Source organism: Brassica napus, chromosome A7, assembly GCF_020379485.1.
Source record: "Brassica napus cultivar Da-Ae chromosome A7, Da-Ae, whole genome shotgun sequence".
In the NCBI taxonomy this organism is placed as follows: Eukaryota; Viridiplantae; Streptophyta; class Magnoliopsida; order Brassicales; family Brassicaceae; genus Brassica; species Brassica napus.
This window is the reverse complement of record NC_063440.1, coordinates 10,612,853-10,632,352: the sequence shown is the minus strand read 5'-3', so window position 1 is coordinate 10,632,352 and position 19,500 is coordinate 10,612,853. Positions and strand designations below refer to the sequence as shown.

Sequence of the window (19,500 nt, the reverse complement as noted above, 5' to 3'; positions counted from 1 at the left end):
ATTTTATAATTAATTGCACAATGTCAACTAAATAAATTTATATCATCAGTGTATTTGCAAAAAAAGAACTTAATTAAAACACATAATATAGTTCACAATATTATGAAATTAGAGAACAAAATAAAATTGTCACAAAAATAAAGAAAAAAAATAAGAACAAAAGTAATGTACATTTTTTCATGTACCATCACTCAACGATCAAGAAAACAAAATTAGGCAATTCTCCATAAAATTTAACAAAATGATGAAAAAGTACATCCACAAATTAACTTATAATTAAAACAGTGATTTTCAGAAACTAAAAATTTTTATTAGGAAAATGAATCAATAACATTCATTCTGAAAATCAAAATCCTCTATTCAGATAAAATAGTTTACTTGATTTTAAAATATAATGAATTAAAAAAATTCAAGCAACATATGAATATTAATTTTCTTATTTGTGTAAAATATATTAATAAAATATTAAAATATATTAATAAAATATATAATATTACATAAATAATACTATAATTAATTATACATTTTACCTCAAATAAAATTTCAACAATAATCTATTGTAAAATTTAGTAAATTTATAATCAAAACAATGACTTTTATTATGAAAATTAACCAGTAACATTTTTCCAACTAATCAGTAACATTTATTTCAAAAACTATAATCCGTTAACATAGTTTCACTGATTTTCAAATATCTTTATAAATATAAAAAGTTATAGCAAACATGTATATTTTTTATTATCTGGTCAAATATATTAACTAAATATATAATATTACATAAATAATTTTATAATTAATTATACATTTTAACTCAAACAAAATTTCAACAATAATCTACTGTAAAAACTAAATTTAGTAAAAATATAAGATAAATACACTAAAGTATATAAAATTAACAAAAAATATTTGCAGGTTTGTTTCTTTTCTACTAACAAAAATGTAAAAAAAAAAGAATCTCAGGATTTTTTATGGTCGTCCAACTCAGAAAATAACAAGAAATGATGTAACCTCACATCCAATTCTTAATATATAATTAAAACATAAATTACTCAACGAAAGCAAATCATCTTAAATCCTTTAATAAAAGAAAAATGAAAATCATATTTTTTAAAATAACAAGTAATAATTATTTTAAAAACTCATAACTAATTTTCAGATAACATGTTTTATTTAGTCTACAATATCATGTACAAAATTTAACTAATACGTATATTTTAAAATAATAATTTATATTAAATATTTACTCTAACTATTTAAATTATTTGTTAATTTTTATCTCACCCGTAGGGCAGACCGGCCCTAGTGTATATATATATTTATTTTTATTTTTTTACCCTGATAGTATTTTTGCATACTTCAAAGTTCAAACCTTGTCGTTAAAAAATAAATAAGTTAGATATAAACGAAGCTGATATTTTCTCTGCATCTACCTGCATGTTTTTGTCATTGATTGTGCCAAAATTGGCCTGCATCTACCTGCAATATTTTCTTGTTGTTTGTATCATAATCACCATATTTTTACACTAATAAAGACTGGTTTTTAACTGCTGTAACAATACTCTTTATCGGCTGATCCACAGCTAAGGCATGACCAGTCGAATTACATAGGGACCGTTGAGTAAACCATGAGCCATTTTCAGGTGCGCGGCTTCGGTTAAATGATAACCATCCCAATTAACACACTCAGATGGATTTTGACAGTAACTAACTCCTTTGGATCCACATTCTTCATCAATAGTGAAGTTGTATTGACCTCCAACACCACAACAAGCAGCCAAATTAAGGTCTATTCTTGAACCCTACAAAATGATCCATAAAAAACATTGGTTAAGCAATCAAACCGTGAGGGTCAAGAAAATAGTTTTAAGGTGCACCGACCGTATTTGGCTGGTTCTTGGAAAAACGGGTACATAGAGTTGTAGTAGTCGGCGTAAATGATGCTGACATGAGGGTATAGCTTTTGGAGCCGTGTAAGTTCTGTCTTAAGCTGTTCATTATGGTACTCTCCAAAGTCGTTGAGCCATGGGATACAACCTGTAAAAGGGTCGTGTTCCTTTTCCGAGGTGTCAAATAGAGTAAGATACGCTGGGAAACATCCAAGTGGAAAGTTTCCAGGAACCAGAAATGTTTTGCCTCCCAAATCGATCAATTCCTGTAGTTTTGTTGCTAAATTTGTTAAATTATAACAAAAGTATTATTTCTGTGGGTGCCAAGGTGGAAATGTAAATTATTTTTTTTACCACAATTGCAGAAGATGTAGCTTTGATGACTAGAGGAACTAGCTCTTTAATCTCATTGATACTTTCGCCTTAAAAAAACGGGTAACTATAGTCGTTAACTCCAATCTCTCCCATGAGTATCAGCGAGTCTCCGAACACCTCTCTGCAATCTAAAGAACCATTAGTAGCGAGCTTGATTTATCAATTATCATCATAGATACGGTAGATAACAAGGCTACATTTCTCACCACGAGAAGACACACTTAAACTAACATTGGTGAAATCAGATTTAATTCCTTTTTCGACAAGTAACGCACGATCCAAAGCGGTTGCTCCATACACCGCGAAATTGACCCCTTGATCAAAGCTCACACTTTTAGAGCCAAAGTAAGGTGGTACATAAGGCAGTCCTAAGAATTCAGCTGCCCAAGTAATGAACACAAGTAGGCTTTTAACTTGCTGTTCAAGTAAAAAAGACCTAAACCAGAGTATAACAAACGGTTCTGCCTAAATGTTTTATAGAGGTTACCAATAAAATCGATAATGAGGCGACCGTCGAAGTAATGGCCGGAGGGAGGATGAAAGAAGGTTTCACCGTATGGAAGGAATGCGGCTTGAGGAGGATGGTTGATGTCATACGAGAGACTGAGTAAATTTCCGATGTCTGCTGAAGAATCACCAAAGCTGATGATCGATTTGTAACGAACAGAAGGTGGTTCTGATAAGTTAACGATGGTGGTGGGCGAGAAGATAAGTAGAAAGCTTGATAACGCATTAATTATTCAATCTTTACAGTCCTTCTCGACCACTAAATAACGCATTAATTAGTGGAAACAGCTAAGAAAATAAAAAAGGAAAAGAAAATAAAGACAGCCAAGAGCAACATTCGAGCATCCGCAACGGAGGTTTATCACGAGTACTTAGCACAAAATCCTAAGTTAATATGAATACAATAATATTATAAAACTTAAGTTAGCTAAGAATTGGTCCTTAATTAAGGATTATAAGAATTAGTCTTTAGAGACGTGGCATCGTGCCATTGGGTCGGTGGAAATTTTTATTTCACATGTTTTAAAATTTAATATTTTATCTTTATATTTAATCATGTATCTTTATATTTAATCATGTAATAAATAAAAATTTTAATGGAGTTAAATCTATTTAATATTCACCAAAATTTAAAATTAAATATTTTATCTTTACATTTTATTGTATCTTTATATTTAATCAAGTAATAAATAAAAATTTTAATTTTACATGTTTTAAAATTTAATATTTTTTAATTCCTAAGAACTCCAAATTGGAGAACACCATTGGATATACAATTTTGATTAGAGACCTTAACTATTCAAACAAAAAAAAATTATAAAAAAATTAGTTTATTAATGCTAAGGACTCTAATGGTGGTAACACCATTGGAGATGCTCTTAATAGTAGAAAATCATTAAGTTTCTCACAAAATACAAAACTCAATGGGTGCTTTTTTTTTTTACCAATGAATACTATGCACAACTTTATTTTTTTGTTCATAAATCAAATAACAACCCTAAATAATTTTATGCAAGGTTAAATAAAAAAAATGCTATAGTTGATGTTATTTTTGTTGACGCTGATTAACATAAATAAACTAATTACAGTTGTGAACAAAATTTAAATATCAATTATAATATTTTTATAGAAATCATTTAAATAAATTTATGCACTTTATTGACTGCTTATATTTGTAAATTTAAATAGTTACTTTTATAGAAATCATTTAAATGAATGTATGCACTATATATATGTATGTATTAATTTTTATAATATTTTTTCGTAACAACTTATGTATATGTTCTTTTTGACAACAAGAATATACTCTATGACAACACCACCGGTTCACATAGCCAAACCAAAGGTATCGAATCAACATATAATATAGTTGATGGAGAACTCCTCGCACCGTGTGCAAGCTTGTCCGCGATTATATTTTGTGCCTTTGGAATATGTCTGATCTTGAAATTAGGGAAGAAAGCCTTACTGCGGCATAATTCTTCCATGTGTGTAGTAAACGCTGGCCATTCTTCATGTGACAACACCATCTTCACCAATTGAGAATAATCCGTCGTGAAAACTACATATGAGAACTGTAGGGTCTTCACACACTCCATAGCCTAAATCATAAATTTAATATAATTTCTATAAAATGTATTTAGACACATTATTTTGTAATTTAAATTACACTATATTTATTAAAATGATTATTTTTGTCAACTTCGTATTTACTACTTATTTATAATATTTTGTATTTTGTTTAGATATTTAGTTTTCATTAAAAAATTAAAAATTTATTTAAATACAATAATTTATTAAATTAACTTGATCGACAGAAATGCATAATGAAACTAAGGGTATGATCGGTAAAAATTGAGTAATTGGGAGGAATAAAAATTAGAGTAAATGGGTGGAAATGAAATAGGAGAAAAAAATAAAGTTGGAGTAAAAGTTTACGCCATAAGAAAGAGAAGAAAACTTTTACATTAAAGATTCACAAAATACAAAAAAAGTTACTCTACATAAAATTATATATTTTTATTGTGATTGGTTTTGTGTCACTGCAACTCAGCTGAAAACTAATTTTACTCTAAAATTTTACTCTAGAAAAGCTATTTAGTTAGACTCTGAAAGAAAAAAAAAAAGCAACCTGGACTATACGCGGCTTGATTTTTTCTTCCTGAACTTTGTATTAGTGTGTATTCCATACTGAACTAAACAACAACTAAAAGAATTTTACATGAACTTTATGATTTGTGCATTTTCATTCCCAAACTTTATAGTACTGCAAAGTTAAAAAAATTTTTTTATAGTAGTGCATATTCAATACTGAACTAAAAAAAATTAAAAATACTACATAAACTCAAAATCATGCTTATATATATATATTAACCGTCAAATATGTTAGTCATCCGTTAATTTATCAAACAACGTCATTTTAGATAAATTGTGTAAAATTAAAAAAATTAAAATAATACATAAACTCTCAAAATCGTGCTTATATATATATATATTGACCGTCAAAGTTGTTAGTCATCCGTTAGTTTATCAAAATGACGTCATTTTGGATAAATTCTGTAAAAAATTAAATTTTAAAAATGCTAGATGAACACTCAAATCGTGCTTATATATATATACTGACCGTCAAAGGTGTTAGTCATCCATTAATTTATCAAAACGAAATCATTGTTGATAAATTCTGTAAAATAATTTTTAAAAAAAAATCTACATGAACTCTCAAAATCGTGCTTATATATAGAGCGTCAAAGGTATTAGTCATCCGTTAATTTACCAAATAACGTTAATTATCAAAAACAACGTCATCATTTCAACTAACACAGTGTAAGAATTCAGACCTTCCAAAAATTAATTTTTCATATTACAGAACTTATCAAAAATGATGTTGTATTGACAAATTAACGGATGACTAACACCTTTAACGGTTATATATATAAGCATGATTTTGAGAGTTTGTATAGTAGTTTTCAATTTTTAATTTTACATAATTTATCCAAAAGGACATCGTTTTGATAAATTTACAGATGACTAATACCTTTGACGGTGAAAAAAAAAATATATATATAAGAGAACGATTTTGAGAGCATGTAGTATTTTTGAATTTTTGTTTAGTTTAGTATGGAATATGCACTACTATAAAGTTTGTGAGTAAAAAGGCACAACACGTAAATTTTATGTAGTATTTTTTAGTTTTTGTGTTAGTTTAATATAAAATACGCACCACTACAAAGTTTGAGAAGGAAGAAACACAACGTGTATGTTCAAGTTAAAATATGACATTTTCCCTGAAACTAAAAAAGAAGAAGTTGAAACACAACAATACTAACACTCTAAGCAAGGATCAGGAGCTGGGTGAATGAAAATGGAAGCCAACAAAATGGGTTCCAACCAGTGAGAAGGAAAGGGCCACACAATAAAAACGGTTACCACGAGTATTGAAAGAAAGGCGGTTCAAACCGTAAATGTAGTGGTTATCTACAGCTTCCGGAAGCCGACGAGCACAATCTACTCCAAGAGTTACAAACACAAACTTATAAACCAACTCAAAGCCAATGAGCACAATCTACTCCAAGAGTTACAAACACAAACTTATAGACCAACCTAATATCGACTTATGGAGTTTAACATATTTTTAGACCCAAAAAAAAGACATATGGAGTAACTGATCAATTTAACTGTGAATCAGATTACTAATTCTTTAATCTCTTTAATACCATATGGAGTAACCGAAGTTTAACTGTAAATCAAACATAAAATTTATCTAAAGTTTAAATCATCCTCTGGTATTTTGTCGGATTCTATAAAATTAATTACGTGAAATATGGCAAATCTCATAAAAGACCCTAAAACGAGTTTTTACCAAAAGAACACGTAAAGAGAAGAAATACCAAAATATTTTTCATTAGAGAGGTAAAATATCATGATACCCTTATTCTATAAATATAAATATTTAAGAAAATCATTTAAAAATATATTTTGAATTGAAAGTTTTTTAAAAAAATTCTTTTTTGATTATTTCAATTTTTTGGAAACTTGATTTTGAATTTGAAACTATTTTTAAAATTATTATTTTAAATTTAAAATCTCAATTATCATTATTTTTTAAAAAAATTCTAAATTTCACTTCTCAAATATAAACTCTAAATCTGGATTAGTTAAATTTAGAAATACTAGTGTTTTTTACCTCGATAAAAAAAATTAAATTATTTTGGTCAATTTAATCTTTTGTGTGTTATATTAATGATATTTTTATTGTTATCATCGAATATTTTTCTTCTAAATATGGGAATGTGATTTTCTAGAAACATACCAAACTTCCAAAAGCAGCACTTATGATCCACGTCGTTCTTGTATTTGTTTACGCCAACTACCCAATTAAATATTATACGGTATGGGTTGTCCAAAGATGCAGAAAATACAATTTGACGATAAGAAGATTTTGGACCAAAGTTCATATCTTTCCCCATATCCAAGATTTTTTTCCCCATACCCAAGATGAGAATATGTTATATGGTTTCATCCTAATTATATCATTTGATTTTGAAAATTTGATTTTTTTTTTCTCCTTGGTATTTTGCAGTCGAGTTAACAATCTTAATATTTAGAAATATTTACATTCTAACATGAAGGACCAAACGTTCTGCTTGAAGTTTTTAACAATATTTAAATTATTTTTGTATATACTTTAATATGTTTAAATTGTGCTCGACTGCTTTCTGTTAAATTATATAACTGTCATATGATTTGAACTAATATATCAGAATCTAGAATTTTATATTTGGGCAATTCTCTCAAATAGTCATTTAAAAACAAAATTCACAAAATAGTTCTCAATAAGGAAAATGACCAAAATATCTCATTTTTATTTTAAAAACTTTAATATTTATTTTTATTTTTTTAAATTTGAAATCCTATCTTCAAAACTCTACTTTTTAACTCTAAACTTTAAGTTTATATTAGTTAAACTAGGGTATAAACATACTTTTACCCTTCAATAAAACTTATTTTGATCATTCTCCTCATTGAATACTATTTTCGTGACAAAAACTTAAAAACGTTTTCTTACGGAATTTTTCTTTATATTTTATAGTTTGTATGCTAATATATCAATCAGGAATCAGTTTTGAGTTTTGAGTTCATCTGTTTCATCAAAAGTAAATTATTTGAAAATGTACCTATTGAACGGTAATAAAAAAAAGTTTAAGTTATTATGACGTAAAATATATTTGTGGACAATTTGTTTTGGCATTTATAAACTACGGTTTATTTTTTAAGAAAATGCTGAAAGAATTTGCACTGACAAAGAAGAACAGATGACTTTCAACTACCGAAAGAAGATTCGTTATCCACTGATGCAGCGTCAAGGCAGGACCAGTTGAACGCAGGAGCTGCATAGGGACCGTTGAGTATGCCATGAGCCATCTTCTGGTGTGCGGCTTCGGTTAAATGATAACCGTCCCAATTAATATACTCAGACGGATTTTGACAATACCCAACCCCTTCGTATCCACACTCTTCACCAATAGTGAAGTTATATTGACCTCCAACTCCACAACAAGCAGCCAAAGGTCGGTTCTTAAACCCTAAAAATGTATCCATATAACCATCAGTTAAAGAATCAAATTAACCGTGAGGGTCAAGAACATGGTAGTAAGGATGTGCGGACCGTATTTAGTTGGTTCTTGGTAAAGTCGGTACAGAGAGTTGTAGTAGTCGGCATAAATAACGTTCACATGAGGGTAACGTTTTCGGAGTCGTTTAATTTCTGTCTTGAGCTGTTCATCGTGGTGCTTTCCAAAGTCGTTGAGCCATGGGAGACAGCCTGTAAGAGGATCATAATCTTCTTCTTTTGCGGTTTGAAATAGAGTAAGATACGCGGCGCTACATCCAGCTGGAAAGCTTCCGGGCACCAGAAATGTTTTGCCTCCCAAATCGATCAAATCCTGTAGTTTTGTTGATTAATACTATTTTTTTTATTTTTATTTTTATTTTAAAAAGAGTGTAATTTTATATTTTCAATGCAAGTATATATATATATATATATATTATTTTTTTATCATTTTGAATAATCAACATATTTTTATTTTAATTAATTTTATTTAATTAATTTACTTAATAAGGGTTTACTAATATATATTTTGCAAATTTTGAAATTTGTTCGAAAGGTGTCAAAATAATATTTTTTGCGAAATAGAAAGAGTATTGAATCATAAAAAGATCATCTGATTTCCTCTGTTGGAAAATATAAAAAGATATGTTACCACAATTGCGTCAGAAATAGCTTTGATGATTAGAGGAGTAAGCTCTTTGATTTCATTAATACTTTTGTCTTCGAAGAAGGGGTAGTTATAGTCGTTCCCTCCAATCTCTCCCATGAGTATTAGCGAGTCTCCAAGCATCTCTCTGCAATCTAAAGCCGAAATGTTAAACCATCAAAACTAAGCTCAAGTCATCACCATATACATACATGAGAGAACAAGGATAAAAGTTTCTAACCACGAGAAGACGAGGCACATAGGGTAGGTAAAATCTGCTTGAAAGTGTTAAGTTGAACACTTAAACTAACATTGGTAAAATCAGAAACAATTCCTTTTTCGATAAAAAACGCACGATCCAAAGCGGTTGCTCCATACACAGCAAAATTGACTCCTTGCTCGAAGCTCACGTTTTGGGAACCAAAGTAAGGCGGCACATACGGTAGTCCCAAGAACTCAGCTGTTACACGAACCAAAAATGAACACAACATTACAAGGAGGTAGAAGGGTTTTCTAACTCGGTATCCAAGCAAGAAAGAACTAAAGCAGAGGATAAGAACGGTTTCGCCAAAATGTCTGTTACGTGAGAGTTAGGTACCGATGAAATCGATGATGAGGCGGCCGTCAGAGTTACGTCCGGTGGGAACACTAAAGAAGGTTTCTCCATAAGGAAGAAATGCGGCTTGAGGAGGATGGTTGACGTCGGAGAGATGGAGATAGTTTCCGGTGTCAGCGATGGAATCACCGAAGCTGATTATCGATTTGTAACGGCGACATGATGGTTCTGACGAGGCGACGATAATGGTGTAGAAAAAGAAAAGTAGAAAGCTTGTGATAAGCTTCTTTAGTGAAGAAGCCATGGGAAGATACGAGTCGTGTCTCCGTTGCAAAATCCTTATGTTCCTTTTAGACCACTAAATAATGCAAGATTTCAGTTTTCAGGCATGAATTATTAGATCTTATCTCGTTATAAAGAGAGATAAGATTCATGCATTGATACACATGCTGTAATCTTTTACCCATTCCTTCCGGATTTCAGCCCTTAAAGTTAATCTAGTTCTGTACGTTTCTTTAATAGTTAATTGAAAAAATCTTTCCCCAGACGTACCAAACTTCCATAATAGTCTAATTAAATGTTAATTAAAACATTATCTGACATTTCTTATAGTTTACTACTTACTAGTATGATAAACATCCACGTGATATTATATATTTAGCATGTCGACCACAAAATTCAAATATACTTAGAATGGTTGTCCGATCCGAAGATTTGGAAGTTATATTTAGCAACAATTCTAGCATTACGGACAAAAGTCCACTTGCAAATTTAATATATAGAAATAAAGAGAGAAAAGCTCACTCAGAACCATTTGCTGGGGTGGAGTCATGGAGATGCAGCTATTTTTTTGGTTATATAGTTCAACCGTAAATTGATCAAAAAAAAAAAATAGTTCAACCGTAAATATCAAAAATTAGTCATTAAAATAGTCAACAATACTATATTGAAAACTAGATGATTTTCCAGGCTATCTGCAGAAATTTAAAACAAAAAAAAAACTATAAATATATATTAATTTACAGTTCAACTAATTTATCGTTAAGCTTTTAAGTTTTATGAATCTAAAACAGCACAAAAGGAAAAGTTTTTTTTTGGTTTCAGTTAACAACATTTAAGTTTTTTTTTTCAATTTTAGTATTATGTTTAGATTCATTATGGTTTTACTTAAACATAATTTAAAATAAAATTAATAAATTTAGCGTATAACTTATTTTTGTCTTATTATTTATCTCTAAATTTATATGATTTTATAAAATGCAGTTTAGTTTATTTATTTTATTTTAGCATGGATTTCTTTAGTCAATTTTTATCAAACATGCAAAATTCTTTATTTGTTTATTATTCAGTAGTTGCTTAAACCATCATCTATTCTATAAAAACATGAACACAACCTATTGATATTGAAGTGATCTAACTATTTTAATACAATTATTAAAATATTTTACTAATCATTTAAGAGAAATATTATACAAATAAAAACACAAATATGACTAAAAACATAAATATAAAAATTAACATTCTAAAAGAATGTAAAACAAAAAAAAGTATCCGCTCTTTTAAGAGCGGGTCAGAATCTAGTTTACTGTTAAACCAAGATTTCATACTGCAGTTAAGTTTTTTAGCCAGTAGTTAGATAATCCTATGTCTAAGATAAATCTATACTGTAGTTATGTTAATTCTGACTCTTTGATCAGACTCTTGTTTTAACTCTTTTCATAAATTTAACATATTAAATAAAATAGTTTATACATAAATATAACTATTTAATCATCATAAATATTGACATTTCAATAAATATCGAGAGAAAATTATGTTGAGATTAGTTACAAAAATAATGTTTTCTTTGCTAAATGAAAAAAGTTTATGTTGAGTGAGCTTCTTTATTAATGGAGAATCAATGGGAGAGTGGTCGTCGTTGTCTTTGTCACTCAAAAATGCAGAGTTGAGGATTTTGTTGAGTTTCATATATTATCTCGATAGCGGACTAATAATGAATCAAACAAATAAGAGTAGAGTAGCGGAAATGGGTCGTGTTTATATGGTTGAAATTGATTAATTTCCACTATGATATTCCATGTTTAAACTTTTCCTTTTAGTTAAATAGATCATAACAATAAAAAAATTAACAACTGAAATTTTACTAATTTTTATTTTAAGTATTTAAATCTCAACAATTATTAGTTTCAAATTCTGTTTTTAAACACACCCAAATATATATACAAAATTATTTTTAAAAAGTAAATAGAAAAATAAAATAAAATAAATATAGTTACTTTAGTTACAATCAAAGTTATTATTAATATTTAGTTAGTGAACTATAAAAGATACAATTTGAATTAGAAATAGAGAAGTATGGTGTTGAATTTTATTAAACATAACCACTGTAAATATTAAAAATTAAGTGGGTGTTGAATAATTAAGCAGAAAAAAAATGATATAGAATGTTAAAAGAAAAAATGTAAGGTGTTGAATTACAAACCATTGTACATGGCCTAATACAAATGCATCCATTGGAGTTGTCCTCAATGGTCAAAACCATTGCCTGCGTATTACCAATATGCAACAAAATACGTCCCATCGATCGAAGAGGCTGTATGGATATGGTGATAGGAGTTTCAAGGCTTCTAATCAAATGTTGTAGTATAAAGGATGTCAAACCAGTTCTAAGTGATTATGATGCAAAGGGAATGCAAGACCATGCTTAATCTAAGTGCTATCAATTGGTGAGATGTTTTTGAACTAGAATACTACTAAAATGCAATAAAGGACAAAGCTTTCTTTCTTATAAGATGGGAGAACTCATGGGCTATGGGAATTGATCTTGGGTGATCAAGATTCAACCTAAAGGTGTCAACTTTCAACCAATCTATATCTACCTTAGACCTAGACACAATCCTAAGCAAACCCTATCCCTAGATGAATGCTCATTTACCTAGATAACTCAAGCATCAAATTCCTTTGGTTGAATGTTATCTAAGTAATCATTAATCTCAAGTCTACTAGTCATCTTAACACCTTTAACAACAAATCCCTTTGGTAAAGAATGTTAAAAGCTTAGGAGAGTTGGTTCAGGTATTTCATCAAACACCTTCCGGGTATGAAATACCTAGAGCTCAACTTTAGAGAGATCAACTCTAGAGTTGCATTAAAAACACTCTACTAGCAAAGAATAAGATTGATCTATACCTAAACACCTTAGATCTAGCTTAATCACCCTTAATCTCCCTAACCCATGAATCCAAAAATGACTACTCACTACCCTTCATGATGAGCCCAAGAATCAAAAATGATTTGGTGCTAATCATGATTAGTGATCAATATAATCCAACAAACACAAAGAAAATAGATTTAAGATTTAATCTTTTCTCCAAAATGTTCTTTTATTTGATAGATCATAAGATAATCCCTAAAATTAGGTCTAAAAAGTATTTATAAAGGTCTAAAACTCGAACCGGGTCAACCCGACAAACCCGGGTTTGACCCGAAAACAAATGGATTGGCTGATCATGTCATGACCGCGGACGGCTCCAACCCGCGCCCGTGGTCCGCGGCCTGTTGCTTCAGAACTCGACGTCTCGGATTGAAATCTGCGGCCTGTCTTGACCCGCGCTGCATGGCCCGCGTCCTTCGTCATCGCCTATACCCGCGGACTGAGCTCATCCGCGTCGTACAGCCGTGGCGTCTCCTCCAAACCACTCAACTCTCTGCCTCGATTCCACGGCATCTCTTACTCCGCAATGGCCACCCGCGGTTTTCCTCTTCCATCATTGGCTCGATTCGTGAGCAAACCACAGCACGGAAGCTCCAAATCAAGCTTCTCCGGCGAGTCCTTGCTTCACCACCGGCGTGTCCGTCTTGTTCTTCTTCGTTCTCGCCGTCACCGGAATCAAGTCGCAGATCAGTTCAGCATCAGTCTCACACCGTTCGTCTCTTCGTCGCCGTCGGGACTGAGCCTCACCGTCGGAACTCCTCATCGGAAAGCTCTCATGTACAAGTCGTCTCCTCCTCGCCGTGATCGGATCTCCAGGCCGTGGTATCCGCCTCCGCCGTCGTGCTCGTCATCTTCTCGCAACGGAGAAGTCGTGAAGCAACAATGGTGGATTTGGGATGTTTTGCACATCTGGTCCCTCTTCTTTTGGATATTTACGAATTGACCCCAAAACAATCAAAAGTACAAAATGGTCCACCCGAATCAACCCCAAAGTTTCCAATTGTGCGATTTAGACCCTGTCAAATGCAATTATGTATGCAACTACAATTTAAGACCTAAATGCAACCTAGAATGATCATAATAAGTATAAAATATGAATTTAAAACTCATCAAAATCAAGAGATATCAGGATATATTATTACTAAATAGGCATTGGGATTAATAAGCGATTGTCTCCGATGCATTCAAAACCAACGCCTTCTTTCTCTTTTGGATCTCACTTTAGGTTTTGAATGGTAAAAGCAGTTCAAGCAGATCACGCAGATCAAGCATGACAAGTGTAGATCAAGCGGATCATACAGGAGAGATGCAGATCAAGCATGACAAGTTATTTTTGAAGTTATGAATGGCAAAAGCAGTTAAAAATGCATATCATATATTTAAAAAATAAAAATTACACCAAAATATCAACATATAATATAAATAATACATAACAAAGATAAATGAATTTATTGAAAAATATTTAAATTTTCCCATAACATATCTGCAATATTAAACTAGTGTTTTGAAAACCGGACCGGCTGATCGAACCAGTCCAACATGACTCAGTGAAAAAGTCGAGTCTGGTTCAGTTTAAAACATGGATTTCAGAAAAAACAAGTAAAGCCGGCTAAAAACCGATAAAACCAGTGAACATGTTCAATTTCAAAACCCGGTTTTAAAAAATCAACATAGAATTAATGTGCTTTCAATTATTATTAAATTTAATATTTACTAGTTAATGTTTAACTATCACTATTTAACTAATTTCCTCTTCAATTTTATTTTCTTAAGAAAGAATGTAAAAATTCCTTTTTGGTTCTCATATACTATTCTTATTTTGTTATATTCATAAAATTTAAGACTTCAATTGTAAGAATAAATAAATATGGTAATTTGAGCCGTTAATTATTTGGTTTTTATCAATTTCAGTTTACATAATATTTTCTTGTTTATTATATAGCTAGACTTATACTTATTGTATATATATATATATATATATATAAATTTTAAAAAATAAAAAACCCGGTTGATGATTACATATTTAAAAATATCTAATACATATATTCCATGTAATGTATGTGGTTTCTACGAAAGCTTCATTGTTATTAAACTCTGTGGTTCTAAATTTGAAGCCTCATAAATATTAGTCGTTTTTTAAATTCATATATTATAGATAAAACAATAAAAACATTAATTTGTAGAAAAATTTACTATATGTTGACAAGAAAAAAAAAGAATTAAATCTACTGTATTTGTATTTGATAAGTGAAGTTACCTAATAATGGGAAATAAGAGAAAAGAGTAAAATAATTTTTTAAAATTTAATTTGTAGAAAAAAAATTTATTGGTTAGAAGAGAGAGACAATGGTGAACCTCTTTAAAAAGTGGGTGTTTAGAAAATGAGGCAGGAGAACTGCCTTTTGCACAAAAAGACAAAAAAAAATCAAATATGCAGTTGTCCTACCTTTTATTTTTAGAAACAGAAAAACAGAGAATGGAGATTTAAAAGCAGTTCTCCTGAAACACATATGATCTGTCATTGTCCTGCCCCTCCCACTCATAACCTTAGTATTCATCGTTTTGAATTTCCAGCTGACCATTTGCAACTCCTCATTCATACTGTGGCTTTCGAATGTTTACAACCGCTCCGCTCCGCACCGCAGTTAACAGTAACAAAGATCTCTATATATACTATATATCTATACTTTTTTATAACTGTTAAAACCGCACCGCAAGTGAACCGCTTGTCCCGCACCGCTCAAACCGTAGTCACCATTCGGAGTCTGTATTTAATATTATCCCTATCTTATCTTATCTTAGCAAAATCTCTACAATTTTGAAGAAGTCTCACATTTGATTGTGATTTCATTTAAATTCGAATTTACTAATCAACTAAAAAACACAAATATAACATTCTGAACGTTTTTCTAGCATGAAAATACATGATATAAAGTACTAATCTTAGCAAAATTACACTTAAACACAAACTTGTTGTGGAGGAGAAAAATAGTCAAGATTAAAAATTGTCTAACAATATTTCAATTAATATTTAAATAGATGCGTGCAAAACAGGGCCATAAAATGAATGATTTGGGTGTGAAAAGAAAAGAGAAAAGGGAGAAAACCAGATCTAGGGTTTGACGGCGGTCGACTCTGCTGGCTCTCACAGCACCGGAGTCGAATTTCTTTGCTTTGTTGTTGTGTTCTCTGGTTATCCTTTGAAGGTGTGGTGAGGATCCGACTTGTTGGATGGGTGTGAAGATTCCGGCGTGGAGGAGTGTGGTGGCGTGTGAAGTTCGTTTACAGAGTCCTACGCTAAAGGCGGGTCTTTTCTAGATAATGAAGACGTGTACGGTTTGTTTCTCACCGGCATCAGATTTTGTTTCTCCTTTTAATCTCTAGATCTACTTGTCTTGGCGCGGGACTTGTGCTTAAAGAGTATGGAGCCTCTTCTCCCTATGGTCTCTGCGGTATCTATCCTATAGTGGGTCTGTTCTCGCTCACCTTTGAAGTTGTTCGTTGTTAAGGTCTCGTTTAGTTTGTGGCTTTTCTGCTAGTCTTCTGAGATTGATCTTGATTGATCTGTCATGGAGTTTAGAAGCTGGCTTTGTATGTCTGCGATACAACAACGGTGTAGCTGAACAATAGTGGTGTGTGGAGAGCAGCTGAAGGTTATTGTCGAGAAGAAGAGTTGGTTCAGGTTACGTCTCAATTTCCCAGGTTCGAGAGAATTCATCTCCTTCCCTTTGAATAAATGCTATTTCTAGGTTGTCCTCGGCCTCTGGATTTCCTCAGTGGCTTCTTCGTGTTGAAGCAATAGAAAGAGGTGGTAGTTTTGAGGCTCCGGATGAAGGTGCGGTTGAGTTGTGAGTTCTCTTGGGTGTTGTTTCGTTAGTGTTTTGGTCTTGGTTTCGCCATAGTGTTGGTGTGTGGTCATCGTGAACGGGTGGTTCAGATGAGGGTTCCTGCTCTTCACAAAGTTCTTCTATGGTTCATGCTTTTTTGCTGTGTTTGTGGTAAAATTTTCGGCTTATCGTAAGACAATTAAGTTTAGTTTCTATCAACTTTTGATAGGTTATGGTTTAGTTGAAGGAATTTAGTTTGTATCTTGCTGTTCCAGTTGGTCTTTAGTTGCCTGTTTCTTGGGCTATCGTCTCCCTCGTTTGGGCTTGGTTTCCGGGGAAGTTCATATGTTCTTCCGGCTCTAGTATTTCACCCATGTATGTTAACAAAATATCAATGAAAATTCAGTTGGGAAAAAAAATGAATGATTTGGTAGTAGCATGAGTGAGAAACTACACATAATTATTGTTTCAACTGTTGTAGATGAGATTATGGTCATGGAAATTGACTTTTTGGGATTCATGAGCTGTCTTCGTCAGTGGCAGATCTATACTTCCTTTGTTCCTAAAAGATTTTTGTTTTAAAATTTTCACATTTTTTAATAACGGAAATTTACTCCAATAACTCAACAAAAAACACAAATTCACTAACTACCCAAAACAACAACCTCTCTCCTACTTTCTTTTCCTATCTCTCTCTACACTCTCTACAAATCTAATTGTTCTTTTTATTTGGTTATATGGCAAATAAGCCCTTCTAATAAAACATATTAAAATTTAGCTATACATGCATAGTTTTTTTTGTAATTTTATATTTTATATATTTTTAACCAGTAAGATTTTTAAAAAATGCAATAAATGGTCTTAAACTTCACAATTTATGATTATTAGATGACAAAAATTGCATTAAAAATATAAAATATGTATCTTTTTGAAACAAAAGTTTTCTCTAGAATATGGATCTTTTAGGAACGGAGGGAGTAAACAATTTTGATTGGGAATATAATTTTTTTTATGTTAAAATTTTAATTATAATATACATAATATTATATTTAAAATTTACATATTAAACTTCTACTTTTCTGAACATATAATTCCCATACATTTATTAGGTTTAAACAAGATAAAAACCTGAGTACAAACTTTTACCCAAAAAACTGAGTACAAACAAAATTACACATATTCATCTAATCATATTTTCAACATTATATCATTGTTAGTAATTATTTTGATGATTTGTTATAGAAATTATGTATAATATGTTACAAATTTTTTTTATATAAAGTACAATTTTAAAAATAATCTAATATACTAGGGCTAGGTAAAATGTTTGGATCCTACGAACCAGACATGCCTACAACATTGTAGTGAACCCAAACTGAAACTTGAAGAATATCCACGTATCCAAAATTTTAATATTTGAAGAACTGAAATCGAACACGACAGATCCAATATATTTTGGGTACCCCAAAATACTTAATCACAGTTATATACATAACTATATTAACTATTGTTTAAGTTTCATTGTCTACAAAATATCAAAAATACTTAATATATCCAAAAATTATCTAAAAATAGCCAAAATTAATTATTCCAAAACATTCAAAAATATTCAAAACATCAAAACTATTTGAAATACCTATATGTTTTTCATCCAAATATTAAAACTAAACAAACTTATATGTTAATTTTAGGTATTTGGTCATATATTATTCAAATTTACATGTTATATTTTTAGTTTGAATTCTGACGATTTTAATATATTGTGGCTTTGTGAATTTTTACATAATCTAAATAGGTACCTGAATCCGAACTCATAAAGGTTTGCTCCAAACCTAAACCGAAATTTATAAATATTCGAATGAGATTGAAATCTCTATTTTAAAAAATCTGAAACTTGAATAATCAAAACCGAATTCAAACGGGGACTCGAGCACCCACCTCTATAGTATGCTATCCAAATAAACACATTATTAATATATAAGAACACTAATCCATATAGATGATAAATAATATTTTTTTTAAAAAAAATAGAATGTTATCAATAACTGTCTATAAAGTATGGTAAAAAGGAAACATTAATAAAGATTAACCATTTATGTGGTTATGGGGGCATAAAAAGAGTTATTAGTGGGAGCAAGAATTATAGGTCTTTGTAACTTGCACTAAATTTTAAAAGTTGAATGGTGGCAACTGCCCCAATCTAAGACTAAGTAGATCCAAAATTTTAAAAGTTTTGGGGCAGTTGCCACCATTCAACTTTTAAATAAATAAATTTTAAAATGTATTACATATCCCTTATATACTAAAGTGCAAGTCGCTTGGCGAATCAAATAGTGACACATGGCATAAATGTTTTTAAAAAAGAAAAGAAATGTTGATAAATAAATGTGTTCGACCAGATTTTCTAAAGCACAAATAAATTTTCCTAAAATCTCTCACATTATCACCACGTTCTTGAAACTGTTTATCATCTATATCTCTCTCTTCATATCTCTTTCATATCCTCCATTTACTATTTTCTGTTGCGTTCTTCACTGATCAAACAACATTCCATACAAGTTTTATGATTACTCTTGATTAAGATTTAGTTTCCTCTTATTCTCAACTAAACAATCTCATAACTGTTCATCTCAGGTTAAAATTTTGAAACTAAAAAGTACTATGTTCTTTTTTTAGCCAAAAAGTAATATGTTCAAAAAGCTTATTTTCGGTAGAAGATTGAAAAATCAACGTTTTATCAGCAAATAAGGTAACAATAAACATCACCAACTCCTATCTACAAAATGGGTATTTATATATCAGTTCTTTCAATTGCTTATATTCATGAAGCTATTTTCCTTGCTTTTGCATCCGAAAAAATACAGGAACATAGAAAGAAGAA

The 19,500-nt window shown here is 30.7% G+C and overlaps 1 protein-coding gene and 1 pseudogene across 1 annotated transcript; both read right to left on the bottom strand.

The window, feature by feature from the left end:
* Positions 1-129: 129 nt before the first annotated feature.
* Positions 130-2,995, bottom strand: LOC106355176 (annotated as a pseudogene).
* A 4,963-nt stretch (positions 2,996-7,958) lies between these two features.
* On the bottom strand, positions 7,959-9,885 carry LOC106358067 (sinapine esterase). Its single transcript, NM_001315789.1, is given in 5 exon segments — positions 7,959-8,350; positions 8,434-8,710; positions 9,029-9,177; positions 9,264-9,482; positions 9,621-9,885. Coding segments are annotated over 5 exon segments (1,170 nt in total). The 5' UTR covers positions 9,883-9,885; the 3' UTR covers positions 7,959-8,087.
* Between the last annotated feature and the right edge of the window lie 9,615 nt (positions 9,886-19,500).